General features: G+C 40.2%; 1 protein-coding gene across 1 annotated transcript; it reads right to left on the bottom strand.

Annotated features, from left to right (window-relative positions):
* Nucleotides 1-7,804: 7,804 nt before the first annotated feature.
* LOC143585597 (sodium/hydrogen exchanger 6-like) lies at nucleotides 7,805-14,308 on the bottom strand. The gene is made up of 22 exons (XM_077067353.1): nucleotides 14,097-14,308; nucleotides 13,972-14,023; nucleotides 13,257-13,316; nucleotides 13,122-13,146; nucleotides 12,954-13,039; nucleotides 12,741-12,852; nucleotides 11,944-12,006; nucleotides 11,809-11,828; nucleotides 11,611-11,705; nucleotides 10,834-10,862; nucleotides 10,716-10,747; nucleotides 10,571-10,618; nucleotides 10,418-10,478; nucleotides 10,238-10,335; nucleotides 10,071-10,146; nucleotides 9,958-9,977; nucleotides 9,765-9,862; nucleotides 9,582-9,691; nucleotides 8,670-8,747; nucleotides 8,477-8,580; nucleotides 8,303-8,394; nucleotides 7,805-8,204 (listed from the first exon to the last, which is right to left on the bottom strand). Exons 1-22 carry the CDS (start codon nucleotides 14,281-14,283, stop codon nucleotides 8,161-8,163), a joined length of 1,590 nt encoding a protein of 529 aa, XP_076923468.1. The 5' UTR covers nucleotides 14,284-14,308; the 3' UTR covers nucleotides 7,805-8,160.
* Between the last annotated feature and the right edge of the window lie 714 nt (nucleotides 14,309-15,022).

Below are 15,022 nucleotides of genomic sequence, written 5' to 3'. Positions count from 1 at the left end.
TTGCCGCCTTCCACACGCAACTACTTACTTCTTCACGCATTGGTGCGGTGAATACCGGCACATGGGAAGTTCATAAGTTAAAGGCAAGGCTATCAACACATTGTGTAAGGAGAATCATTTCCATTAGAAGTGGCTCTAGGCCTTTTCTTTACAAGTTTGGAATTGATCTACATATAACATTTGCGTAATTGAGCTCCATTCCATGTTCTTGGGATAGGAGTGCCATCGAGCCTTTCAAGCCGGTATGCGCCTTTTCCCAGGACTTCTTTGATAATGTATGGCCCCTCCCAGATCGGGGCCAGCTTTCCTGAGCGCTCTTGGTTTGAAGCCTCGTTGTTGCGCAGTATGTAGTCTCCTTCCTTGAAGTTGCAGAGTTTTACCCGCGTGTTGTAGTACTTTTGCATTTGTCGTTTGTAGTTCTCTTCACGCACTGCGGCTAAGTCTCTGCGTTCCTCGGTTAGCATAAGATCCAACCGTCTTTCCGCATCATTGTCTTCTGGCTGACTCAAGACCCTTGGTGAGGGTAGACCAATTTCGACCGGGACCATGGCTTCAGTGCCATAAGTGAGGCTGAACGGGGTTTCTCCCGTACTGGCCTTCTTCAGCGTTCTGTTTGCCCAAAGGACGTGCGGAAGCTCGTCCACCCAGCCGGATCTGTGCTCCGAGAGTCTTTTCTTTATGCCATCAACGATGCTTTTGTTTGCTCTTTCCACCTCACCATTACCTTGCGGGTGTGCCACTGAGGTAAAGGTGTGGGTGATTTGAAGTTCTTTTAGCCACTGTTGTAGCTTCTTGTCAGCAAAGTTGGTGCCGTTATCGCTCACCAAATTCTGTGGAAGTCCAAAACGACAAATTATAAATTCCCAAATAAATTTTTTGATATGCTTTGCGGTTGTTTGGGCTAAAGGTTTTGCTTCTATCCACTTGGTGAAGTAGTCGATGGCTACCACTAGGAACTGAACATTTCCTGCTGCTGTAGGAAATGGGCCTGTCACATCGATGGCCCACTTCTGAAATGGCCACGAAGAAGTGACTGGAACCAGTTCGTTTTTCGGGCGATGCGTGTTAGGTGCGTAAAGCTGGCAAGACCTGCATTTTCTGATGTATGCCAGTGCATCCGTATGCATCCCCGGCCAAAAGTATCCCGCGTTGTTTAGCTTGGCTACAACAGCGCGGGGACCTGCGTGTACCCCACAGATGCCTTCGTGTACTTCCCTAAGGAGGTAGTTGGCATCTTGGTTGTCCACGCATCTCAAGAGTGGGCCAAGAAAGTTACGTCTGTAAAGGATGTCATTGACGAGTTGATAATTCAGTGCTTTACAGCGTAGTTTTCTTGCCTGTGTTTTTGACTCTGGTAGTCTTCCTGCTGCAAGGTAATTTATTATTGGTGTCATCCACCTTTCTGTACTGGTTTGGATGACACAAATTTCCTTGTGCGGGACTGATGGTGCTTCGAGGAGTTCAATGCGGATGTCCTTTCCCAAGTGGGTGAAGGCTAGTGATGCAAGCTTGCTTAACGCATCCGCAGATTTGTTTTCGCTGCGCTTGACGTGTATGACTTTACAATCACTAAAATCACGCATAAGGGTTTTTGCCTGGGCGAGGTACAGGGCCATGGTGTCGTTCACAGCCGTGTACGTCCCATTTATTTGGTTGGCCACCAGCATGGAATCCACGTGGGCTTCCAAGTTTTTCACTCCCATCTTACGCGCAATTCTCAAACCGGCCAAGAATGCTTCATATTCGGCTTCATTATTCGTACTTGGAAAATCCAACCGAATAGCGTAAGTATATTCTTGGCCTGCTGGGTTGGTTAATTTTAACCCTACGCCTGAACCCTCGTTACTGGCCGCTCCATCAGTGTAGAGTCGCCAGACATCATTGACGTCCTGTGCTGGGGAGGGTTGAGCCTCCTCCTGGCACTCATTCTCCCGCGAAGCGGGGACTTCTGCAATAAAATCGGCCAGGACCTGGCCTTTTATGGCTGGTCTTGGCTTGTACTTAATTGCATATTCTCCCAATTCAATTGCCCATTTGGCTAGACGTCCCGATAATTCGGGTTTGCCTAGAACGTTTGAGAGTTTGAAGTTGGTGAGAATGGTGATTGGGTGGCCCTGGAAATATCGTCTTAACCTGCGTGAAGCGTGTATAAGTGCTAAGACTAATTTTTCGAGGGTAGAGTACCGGGTTTCTACGTCTGTTAGTACCCGGCTAACATAATAGATTGGCATCTGGATGCCATTTCGTTCTACTAGCAGGACTGCCCCGGTTGCTCTATCTGTTGCGGAAAGGTATAGGATTAACTCCTCTCCCGCTTGTGGTGCTGTAAGTGTTGGGAGTTCGATCAGGCGTGACCGAATCTCCTGAAAAGCTGCTTCCGCTTCTGGTGTCCAGCGGAAGTGCGTTTTCTTCAAGCAGTTTCTCAATGTTGACACGAAAGGAAACGACTTATCCGCATGGTTTGCCAAGAAGCGATTAAGTGCGACTAGTCGTCCATTCAGTGTCTGAGCCTGTTTGATGGTGGTAGGTGATTCCATTTTAACAATGGCTTCGACCTTTTCAGGGTTCGCTCTAAAGCCATCTTTAGTAACAATGACTCCCAAGAACTTCCCTTCTTCCATCCCAAATGAACACTTGCTCGGGTTGAGCTTCATGTTTATCTTTCGGAGCGTGTTGAAAGTTTCTTCAATGTCTTTCAACATCGCCTCTGGCTCGAGGCTTTTGATGACCAAATCATCCATATAGACTTCCAAGTTTCTCCCGATTTGGGCATGAAACTCTTTGTCCATTAGTCGTTGGTACGTGGACCCTGTATTCTTAAGTCCGAATGGCATCATTTGATAACAAAATGTACCATCGGGCGTCCGAAATGCGGTTTTGTCCTGGTCATCAATGGCCATGTGGATTTGGTGGTACCCCTTATACGCATCCAAGAAGCATTTAAGGCGAAATGGTGCCAACGAATCCACTTTGAGATCAATTTCTGGTAACGGATAACAATCTTTGGGGCATGCTTTGTTCAAATCTTTGAAATCTATGCACATGCGCCATTGTTTGTCATTCTTCGGTACCATTACGGGATTTGCAACCCATGTTTGATATCTACTAACGCGTACGATGCCTGCGTCAAGGAGTTCCTTAACTTGGGTTCTACACGCGTTAGTTTGTTCAGGCCCCATTACTCTGCGCTTTTGTACGACTGGCGTAACAGCCGGATCGCACTTGAGCTTATGCTCCGCCTTACTTCGGGGTACACCAGTCATGTCAGCTGGTGCCCACGCAAAGATGTCAGCGTTTTTCTGCAGTAAGCGTTTGAGTAAGGTGCGAGTGGGATCAACGATTGTTGGTCCAATGGTAACGGCCTGGTCGGGGTATTTGCCATTGAAGGCCCATTTTTCTGGTTCAGTGATGGTTGGTTTAGCCTTTTTCGGTTTGGGTTTAGATGAAACAGATGCAATGCATACCTGGGGAATGCCAGAGATCATCGCTACACCCTCAGCTGTTGGCCATCCCATCATGCCGTGGACTGAAGATACCACGGCGTTGAATCTTGCCATCCCGTCTCTTCCGAATAGGATGTCGTACGTGTGATGTGGCTTTTTCATCACGACAAAATCCACGTCTTCTGTGCGTGAATGATTCCCATCAGTAAGAGTAACGGGGAAAGATAGGATACCCAGGGGTGTTTCTGTACTTCCGTCAAACCCTTCCATTGAAGCGTAGACCGTTTCCAAGCGTTCTTTGTCTTCATCATCTAGCTTATCAAAGAACTGCCTGTACATCACTGTCGACGAAGCGCCGTTGTCAGCAAGAGTGCGTGAAGTGATGTAGTGCCCCAGCTGGCTTCTGATGACGATGGGGCCTTCTTTGCTGGGGCCTCCTGGCACTCGCGGGAAGCGCACCTCAGCTTCCTTCCACGCGCATGGTTCTGCCACCCGTCTTTTTCTTCCTCTGACCTTGCCATGAACCATGTTGATGCTGATATCGACGGGCTTTCGTCCGTTGCCTCTGTACCGGTTGTCATTCCTTCCTCCCTTCCTGATCGATGCCACAAGATGTGCAAGTCTTCCATCCTTGACAAATGTCTCAATAATATCCTTCAAGGATGTGCACTCTTCAGTACCATGACCCTTTGTCCCGTGGAAATCACAGGATTTGCTTTGATCCGCATTAGGTTTCTGCCGGATCAATGGGGCTTTAGGCCATGGCAATTTTTCCGTGGCAAATATGTCCGTGACGCTCTTCGTGAGTGGCGTCCACCGGTGTTTTCGGTTTGAAGGGTGTGTGTTGTCCCTTCCGCCAACAAGAGGGCGAGAGCTGGATGAGGTGTCAAAGTTTACCCTTGACTGCCAAATACCTAGCCTCCTCTTTTTGTTCTGCCGGGCGATCCGGACATTGTTCTCTCTGGTCCTCTGCGTGTAGAGGTGTGTACTCTGGGGAAGATCCCTTCCCAGTTGCTTTTCCGTCTCGGCAAAGCGCTTTGCCGCCGTCATGATGGCATCCCAAGTTGATGGCATGCCATCCTTACCCGTCAATGTGCGGATAAGTTCTGGGTATTCGGCGCCTTGGATGAAGGCGGCGCGAACCAGATCCTCACTTATGTTGCCGAGACTAAGCTTTTTGGAATTGAAGCGAGTGATGAAGTCTAGTAAAGATTCATCCTCCTCTCTCACGCAGTTGAGGATCGTCCACTGCTCTTCAGTGTACTTCCTCTGTTGGCTGAAATGCTGGCTGAACTTGTTCTGAAAGTCCGCCCAGTCATATATGTGGTGGATCGGTAAACGATCGAACCATGCCCTGGCCGCTCCGACCAGAGTCATCTGGAACATGTAGCACCACGTGGGTTCCGTCCAGTTGCTGACGGTAGCCCCCGCAATGAACCTATTCAAATGGTCGTCTGGGTCGGATAGACCATCATAAGTGCCAATGTTGGACATTTGTTTGGCACTTCTCGGGGCGATTGCTTCCGCAATGTCCCTTGCGAACTTTGACTTCCCTGCATTTGTAGCAGTTGGTCTAAAGGTTTTGGAAAAGTCACGCGGGTTTCTCTCCGCGATTGGTTTAAAGGCTTCCCCAAAATTCCTTTTTGGTTGGACGTCCGTTTCCTTACGCTTCCCTTTCGCCTTATGGCGAGGGTTCGCGTCGGTGTCGGACTCCAACTCGTCGTCTGAGTACTCGCAGTCACTGCTCATATTGAGGTGTTGGCGAGTACTGGAGAATTCGTCAGCCTGTTGAACTGAACGCAAGCGTTCGTCCAATTCGGCTTGGAATTCTCTTTGCCGTGCTTCGGCCCACGCCTTCACTTGATCTAGTGTTTGGCGAGGGACCTTCGTTCGTTTTTCCAGTTGGGTATCGGAGAATCCCAATGGAATATTTACTCCACTTGCCCCGGCTTGGGTAGTCGGGGTAGTGTTCGTAAGGATTGTATAACCGCCGGTGTTCCCCCCAGTTGCTGGGGTTGTTACCGGGGTTTCTTGGTCGGTTACTGGCCGTTGAACCGGAGTAACGTTAACCATTTCTTCAGAAATTGTGAAAAAACTAAAATAGTTCTAGCTTTTATGCACGGATGGCGCCAATGAAGAAACACTAAGTGAACCCTGGACAGATTATAGATAATCTGGACAGATTATAGATAATCTGGGGGTTAAGTAATGTTTCCCACGGATGAGGTCTAACTGAGAAGGCTGTTCTTCAGGAGACCTGCAAAACAAACACCGTAAGCTCGTCACTGAGAAGGGGGGGGGGGTTCCTCCTTGTGACCACCCTCCGGCGTGAGAATCAGACTAGATTACTCTGAATATAAGTGTATATTAAGAGATTGCTAGATAACTGGGTAGCAGATGATCTTACCATTCCAAGATGTTGGAGTATTTATAGCCGAAGGTAGGTTTCCAAGCAGGTACAGCCGGCTGAATAGTATTCCTGTTCTACCAACAGTGGACTATGCACAGGCCATACTGGTTGGTGGGTAGGTTACGGCCAACAGTGACAAAGTCGGCTGCACTATTCCACCAACTGTAGATTATGCACGTCCCACCTACTGTGGATTGTACGCAGGCCATGCTGGTTGGTGAAAAGGTTACGGCCAATAGTAACACTATTCCACCAACTGTAGGCTGCGCATGTCCCACAGTAAGGGTTGGTGAGTAGGCAGCGGCTAATAGTGACAAACAGTACTAGAGGGTGCTCCTCGCACTGTTGTCGGTGAGCTGTCACCCTGTGATTGGCTCATGGGTTGTTCTGGTCAGATCGTCTGTCCTATCCATACCTTGGTAGGTATAGTACAAAAGATCTTTCAGAATCATACAGACTGGCTCATTTAGGCGGGATTGTTCCTGCCTTGCTCATTCCTTCATGTGACTACTGAAGTATCTATTGTCTTGTGCGTGTAGCCCTGCTGTCTGCGGGTAGCCTTCCCTGATGGCTTGTATCCGCAACTGCGGGAACAGGCGGGGTACTTCACCATTGGGAGGCTTTCCCTGCGTGTACAGCTTGCGTACTGCGCGTAAGGTTCTATGAGCATGGTGGGTCCTGCGGGAGCAGATGGTCTTTGCGCCGACGTCCCTGTTCAAGGTGAGTCTTGCGGGACCAACTGGGTTCTGCTGGGACCTACCTCTTCAACTATTGATATAAGCAACGTCCTTTTTATCGGACTTTCACCCAATTTCATTTACGAAATTGCATATATCCAATATGCTTAACAAAAAATTATATAAAAATTTAAACTTGTTTAGGCTCGTAAAGCGGCTCGGTCGGTTGCGGTCGCAAAAGATTTTTTTACGGGTTACCAATATTGGTGTTTGTATATTTATCAACTTGATTACATATTTTTTGCTTTGGTTCGGGTTAGGACGCAATATTTTGCAAATTAAATGTGTATTCTTATTTGAACTAAACTAGTAAACGATCCCACGCTTCGTGGTGGGTATTACGTCTGAGTGTACAGTTAATTAAACAAACATATGTATGTACATGCACACATTATTTTTTGGCTTTTAGCAAATAAACAAATTAATATATAAAATGTACTAAAGTAGGTTAGCAATGATGACGAGAGTAACTAACTTTTATAAAAATAATATTAAACCTTATGAATAGTGCTTTTATGTGAGATAACTACCATTTGACTTTTAATAGTTATATAATATCCTAACTAATGGATGTGTTATCATTTAGAATAAGGTACACTAATAAGCTTAACAAAACTTTTATACAAAACATCATTAAGGTTTATGTCTAAACTCGATGAAGAGCCGAGAGACATTGGACGCAATCATTAACACATAACCAAAACTTTAGATCACAAAGTGGAGGCAGCAATGATTTCAAACTCGATGAAGAGCCGAGAGACATAGGACGCAATCATTAACACAACCATTAATTGTATTCAACCTACATCTTGTACATTTTCATCACAAGATCGACATTATAAACCACCCACGTCTTGTACTTTTCCATCACAAGACCGACATGGAAGAGAGAAGGCGGGGAGAGAGAAACAAGCAGTCCGTAGTCACAAACCATTCGTGACGGTCCATAGTCCTTCAAAGTCACAGACAATACTGTAGATGAAATTGTATATGGCAAAAGCAATCAACACCTAATCTTCTACACCAATAGTCTAGAACCACAACTAATATTTGGTCGTGTCTACTCTCTTGATGATATATAATATAATGTGACGTAACTTTTAAGTAAAACAGTTTTGCATATACATTTTAAACTTATATTTACAATAATGAAAACTAGTAAGAACAGTCAAATTAGTTTTTTTTATAGAGAGAGAAAGAGAGATTGGTTTATTTGTAGCAAAATCTGTCCATATGCAACACCAGCATTAAGGCTCGCCATTTTTCGGTATCTCTTAACTGGCTGACCAATATATTAGCCTTATAAATGAACGGGTTTATAGTGTTTCTTACATGTTATCGATTTTACATATTAGTCGTAAGGTTTGTTTGACAGTGTACTTTTCATAAAAACAATGCAACTTATAGTCAAAACAAGTAAATAACATTTCCAACTCCCTTCTTCATCTACTTTCATCATTTACACAAGTATACTAGCAACTGTATCGTACCTTAACTGCCTACACTTAACAATTTTTGGTCATTCGTCATTCAGTTTACTTCATTCCATCTCAGATATATAAGAATTCTGCTAGTGGAAACCTTCTCTTCTAGACCTCAGTAACGAATCTTCAGCTGACCATCAAAAAATTGTTAGGTAAAACATCAACAGCATATTGCAACAATATTATAACAATTGACAATAACTATAAAATATATACGTGTTTATTTACCATGACTATCATCACTGTCGTCCCTGTCTCTGGATTGAGTTGTGAAGAATGGAGTAAGGTAGTTCCTATCTAATGCCCTGAAAGATGCAGCACTGTTTCCAAGAAACACAAAAATGTAAATAAAAAATTAAAAAAGGATGTGAAAGTGATAAAATAAATGAGATGTTTACAAACCTTTTATGAAATTCTTTAAGTCTCATCTTTAGTCTGTTCCCAGATGATGTTGACGACTCTTCATCGTCATAAGGAGTCGCGTAACCGTTGTTAGCTTCAAAGTTCTGCATCCAAAAGAAGAAAAACAGTTAAAAGGTAAAGAAAATCTATAGAGATATTAGTTTATAAGGGAAAAACGGAAAATTCTACTCACATCAGTCAAGTGGGGCTCATCTCCTACAACATGTAAGGCTTCAAGCATAGTACCGGTTGAGCCACCGATAAGCAAGACCTACATTATTTAAATACCATGTTAGAAACAGATCTTAACAGTTGCTTACAAGGTACATGAAATAAACATTGTCACAAAAAGATCATAAAGTGATGTATATATGTATATATGTGTGAACCCTCGGGTGGGCAAAAGTGAAATTGCACTAATTTTGACGTTATTTTACTAATCTCGTGAAAATAACGTTAAAAGTGACGGACGGTTAATCAGGCATCATGTAGTGGCGTTGATAGCCGAATGACAAGGGTACATGCACCGATCAGCCGGTGTCCCGATGATTGAGTGCTATGTGCCTTATGTCCAAGGCTTGATGCAAAACTACTATCGAGCCGGGGGTCTCACCGGAAGCAGCCTCCCTATCCTTATGTGGTAGAGGTAAGGCTGTCTACATCTTACCCTCCTCAGACCCTACTATAGCTTTGCTATTGGTGGGATATACTGAGTACGATGATGATGATGATGATGATGATGATGATGATGATGATGACAAAAAGATCATAAAGTGCTTACAAGGTAATTTGATTGCGTGTTAAGTTTAGTACTTTAGAGTAGTTGCAAACTTGAGTAAGTAATGCACTAAAAGAGAGTGAATGATTCAAAATTTTATACTTTACACTAATCTATCTAGTTGGTATAACTTTTTGTGGGCATATGGAGCCATTCCACTACTAAGAATTAAGATTTAAGATTTAATATATACATGTTTTGTATCATCATTTTCTGGTTTTATTATATGTTTCATTAACTGTATTATATAAATCAGTGCTCTTTTTCAGGTGAACTGAAGTAATAAAAGGCACTAATAATATATATGAAATAAGTTAGTTTACCTACCGTTAAAACGACTATTGCCGTGGTTGCAGTAAATATTGTCTGACCGTGTCCCTCGGGAAGATCATGAACTGATTGCAAAGCAAGAGCAAAAGCCATAGCTCCTCTAAGTCCTGAGTCAACAAAATAAATCAGTTTTTTTAAGTTCGTTATAAACTGTCAAATCTGAAACTTGCATCAGCTTACCACTGTACCAAAGTGCTTTCTGGTGTTTCACGGGTATTTGTCGCTGTGCAGGTCGAACTAAGTTCAACAAATATGCACATGTGAATACATTTGCAGCCCTTCACATGTCATAAATTCAATCAGTATATAGTCTTACTATAAAAGTATTACCAAATCAAATAAAACACTGCTCGAATGAATAAATTTTGCATACCTGGCTAATCCGATGAATATCTGATACAATCAAGGCACAAGTTAAGAAAAGGTCTAATCTGCTTCAAAGAACCATATAAACTAACGACATTATAATTAACATTTCAAGGATACAATAGAAAAAAAGATGAATCCAATGTGGGACCAGCTATGCTGTTCCATAGCAATATCAAAACCCATGTATATGAATCTGCAGAAAAACCAAGAAAATAAATAATTGTTATCAATGATAAGAATCTTAAACATTTGAAAAAAAATAAAAATAAAAGAAGCACCCTTACACGAATGTCTCAGCTAAAGATGATATCAAATGAAAAAAAGCAGACACAAATTTCTGAGAATTCTCTGACAAGTTTGAGAAGGAATAATGCTTCATAACCTAGACCAAAACGCAAAAACTGTTTAGAAATTATTTAAAATGAGATAAAACATAACAAAATCAAAACCATATATTCACTAACCATTCCAGTGAACAAAATTGACACAATGCCAGATAAGCCAAGCCCTTCTGCCAGCATGTAACTGAAATTAAGATTGTGGGTCACAGATCAAAAAAGGAGAGCACATGTATATGATACAACTAGATAAAAGTAGATAATATGTACTGAGCTTACGAGAAGTATGGAAAAAGAACAAACAGGCAGCATTCCAAGTTCTGTAGACTGAAAATGATGCATAATATGTTACACACAGTTAGTACAGCTGTACAGGTTTAAGGTGAAACAGAAAAATAGAAATTTCAAGATGGTAGGTACTTACTTATCAATGTCCAAGCCTGCATACTTAAACAGGTTCGTGCAGTTAAGGTTTTACAACAACAAAGAAGAAGATGGAAATGTAATTAACTTCATATGAATAATCACTACAAAAAGGATATCAAAGCAGATGTGAATCCAACTCCAACACCTGTCATGCAATGACATCGAAATGAGTAATCTTAACAAATAAGAAAGCCATATTGATAAACGAGGGACATTCCTGGATAAATTTTGTATCGATGTGATAGATACATTTAACACTGATATATACAGTTACCATTCAGTTTCTTAAGTATTGCTTGCCAGGTCTGAGAATCAAAGCCCATATTGTATTTTACAGGATTCATTTTTCAGCCAGAATAATAAATAAGACTAATTCTTACATGGCAAGAATAACTGTTACAAGAATCTGGTTATTAATTTTCTACTATCACTCATAAGTATTAACTATTAAGCTAGGTTTGTAGATATAGACTGCCATCGACATTTGCAGAAGTTTGATTATGTTCCACATTTTCAATCAAATGCATATTAATCAATCAGTTTATCACCATGTTACCTTTTCACATAAGCACAAATGTTCAAATGATACACACATATTAACACCCCTTTGACTCTTCCATGACAATACTTCAGCTCTACAGTTGAAAGCTTCACTTTGTTTTATCTTTCTACAACTCATTATAAGCACTTGCAAAGATTCTTTCAATGAGACGGTTTTTTATGATTTTTATTAGTTCATCAAAGACTTACCACAAGGCTTTCTTAATCTTTTGATCTTATAACCTTGTCAAAACAATATTAAAACTACATCTTCTTAACAATGAAAAAAAAGAAACAGGCAAAACATACAACAACTGTTTGCATCAGCAAAAGCATAAGCTACATTAACTGACCTGCTGACATGGAACCAACAAAGGTCTCAAGAAACCTGACGACTATCAAGAAGAAATTTTGTCCAGATGAATTGTTCTTCACCAATGACATTGTCCTGCACAAATGAATTACAGCCACGTTATGTGTTAATCTTTTCATATTATATAAATATAATGTGCCCCATTGTATATTAAAAATAGCACTGGATTTATACAAACCTATAAAGGGAAATTGCCATCTGCGATTTTTGCAACAACCAAAAGAACACACACCGATACAAAAAAGTTCAGTGCAAGTATAGATATCTCGACTCAATATGGAAGTAGGATAACTGAAATTCGAACCAAACTTACCGCGTCATTTAAAACCGATTCACCAAACACTAGTGCGTAGAGATTCATGTCTGTGCCAAGCTCCTAAGGTAATAGATATGGTCATATACAATTGGAAAACAGGCAGACTATTAAAGAACTTAAAATTAGATAAAGATGGTTTAATGAAGATCAATTGAGGCAAACAAGTAAATTTCACATGTAAAAAGCATATTCAGACCATTAAGTAGAACTGTAGCAGTCCAGGTTCATTCACAATTCACAGTTTACAATGAACTATCAGAGAATTTGGTGAAGGAACATTGACAGCAGAAAAATGAAGCATTGTGCATGCAGACTAAAACAGCTCCTAACAGTCTTTGCAATCTAGTTGAGATAAAACTGCTTAAAAGAGATTCAAAAACGCGTAACATCCTAGAACCTATTAGATATATCCATATGAAGTTTGCAAAAACTTATCTCCCACCTCATATCATAAACATTTCTCATTAGTCATTAAGTGACGCCATACTAAAAAATAGATTTTTACTGTTTGATTGTGCATTAATCACATATAATTAAATCTCATAAACTAACTTATCTTCAATATCTAATTCATTTGAGCCCCTAGGATTGAATACGCAAATCACCACCCTTCTAAAGCATCTGAATATTCATTTATTATTCTAGTATTCTATGCTAACGGCCCTTGATGATTTCTCCGTCTTTAAAAGAAAAGAAAATAAGTCACCCCCACTGACTTATTCTTCTAGATCAATACTGATAGATGAGAACATAAAATCAATGGACAAAGCAGTTTACTTTAAACCAATTCAAACCTGAAAAATGGAGAGAACTGTGACAGGATCCGTTGCTGAAATAACGGCACCAAACATCAAGCACTCAACCAATGGAAGTCTGTACATGAGATACAGTACACCACCAAGGTACCTGTAACATCACATGCAAAGCTGTCAGAATTTGCGGAGACAATTAACAATTTTTATATACTATACACGGAAACTATATTACTGGTAAAAAATAATACTCACACCAGAAGACCTGTAACAATTGCAGCAATAAACGTTCCCAAAATTGCAAATGTCACAATGGCTCCAAAGTTTGAAAAGAATGGTTTCTGAAGAATTAAAAAAAGAACAGTTAATAACTTAATACACATAATTTGATAACAGAATGTGGTCAAAAGTCGGATAACTTACAGGCGCTAAACTGAATCCTGATTGGGTACAAAAAAATGGTCAAGAGAAACAATTGGGCTAAACCTTCCACTAACTTCATCAAGAAAAAAAAAACAATAAAAAACAAAAAGCAACTAAAAAACTGAGCAAGGATATAATATGATGGGAGGCAACAAAAACAGGAAGAAAAACTCCTCATGGAAATTAAACCAGGCCCTGCATCAGAGCAAAGATAATCAAATTGAACCAGTTAATATCAGCACCTTCAGCAAATTAGGTTTTAGAGCATTCACATTGAAGCCTCCATGTCCATCTCCATCTCCATCTCTATAACTTAACTAAACAACACAATTGTTTCTTAAAAAATTTATTTATTTTTCAAAAACCTTCCATATCAAACTCTCCATCTCTATCTCTATTTCACTCCCAAACACTTACTTTATAATTTTCCTCTTTTATATGCACTCACAAAAAAAAATTAAGGGTTGAATATGAGCCTTTATATATAAAGGTGTACTTTCGTTTTCTATAATTTTTTTCTCTTTATTATAAAGAATCCCATGCATCGGTGTAACGTGCTATTGTTATTTTGTATAATGTTTTCTCCTCTATATTATATAAAAAGCATGGTTGTAAAAATCACGCCTAGCCTCTGAATGAAGCATGTATATATAAAACTTGAAATATGTGTGTTTGTGTTTGAAAAGTTACGTATAAATTCCAATCCGATTAATCCCAATTAACCGCCGGTCCTTACCCTAGCGAGTTCTACAACCCTGACAGAAAGTAAAAGTACGGATACATTGGCTCCAGCGTGAATGGTCTAAATATGAAGGATGAGTAAAAGTCTAAAATGAATAACAGAGAGAACCTGATACTAGTTTCGGTATTGGAAATATTGGCAAGTCCGCCAACAATTAGCCCTAGCAAATTATAAGTGAATACAGTGGAGTAGAGATATAAACATAAGAAATGAGATTGGATGAAAATAATTACCGATCAAGAGAGAAGCGCTAGCTTCAGGAAGATAATAGAACCTGTGACGGCGTAAGACATGACCAAGGATGAAGGAGAGGACGAGCATCATAATCTGCAAGAGAATGCCAACACCTGCAGCCTGCTGATCCTTACCTGGACTTACTCCTCCGTGCGGATCGGCAGGTGATACTTGCAGCTCATCCATCGCCACCGGATGACTGACTTACTGCTTGAATGATGATTTTGATCTTTATTTCAATTTCAATTTCAATTTCAATTTCAATTTGTTGATCTTTCTTTCAAACCCTTAATAGCGAATAAATAAACGGACCCTCTTTCCTTTACTTTTTACTTTCTCCAACTACTTGAGTGAATTGCATAATAGTCCTTGTTTATTTTATTAATGTCTCCTTTTTAGATTTCACTTTCAAATTAATAAATTATACGCTTTCTTTTCATTATATTGAATTCAACTCGTTTTAGAACCCGTGTAACATACGGGGTTCTCCAAATTATAAAATTACAAGTAAAAAAATAATTACATCTATACTTGTATTTATACTATATGTAAATAAATTGATTTTATTTATAAAACAAAATGATTTTTTTTAAATGAACTTTATAAAAAAAAATGGCACGTGCAAAGCTACTCTCATGTGTCTTGCACATGATCAAATTTAACGAAAATTGTTAGCTGGGTTAGTGCCAAAAAACTTAACGTGAAATGGATTTCAAACATGAATTATGTTTTCTGCTATTTGTTTCAATAAATGACGTCTACTGAATATCATATCAAACATAAAAGACGTCTTTTGCCATTTTATCATATTTTAAAATAACTTTAATAACTATATTTTTATTTTTAATAATTTTCAAAAAAAGTTTATTCAAATTTACTCATTTACTCTAAATTATATCAATTTTGTTTTTAATCTTCTTTTAAT

This window comes from Bidens hawaiensis, unplaced genomic scaffold (assembly GCF_021521415.1).
Source record: "Bidens hawaiensis isolate Kalapana, Puna unplaced genomic scaffold, B.hawaiensis_p1.1 tig00033910_1, whole genome shotgun sequence".
Lineage (NCBI taxonomy): Eukaryota > Viridiplantae > Streptophyta > Magnoliopsida > Asterales > Asteraceae > Bidens > Bidens hawaiensis.
The sequence above is the reverse complement of the archived record's forward strand: the minus strand, read 5'-3'. Positions and strand labels throughout refer to the sequence as shown.

Coding starts and splice junctions, on each gene's coding strand:
- LOC143585597 (XM_077067353.1), bottom strand. CDS start 14,283: ATGGATGAGCTGCAAGTATCACCTGCCGATCCGCACGGAGGAGTAAGT. Junction 10,479..10,570: donor GTTCTTTTTCCATACTTCTC/GTAAGCTCAGTA, acceptor TCTTAATTTCAG/TTACATGCTGGCAGAAGGGC. Junction 8,395..8,476: donor CTTAAAGAATTTCATAAAAG/GTTTGTAAACAT, acceptor TCTTGGAAACAG/TGCTGCATCTTTCAGGGCAT.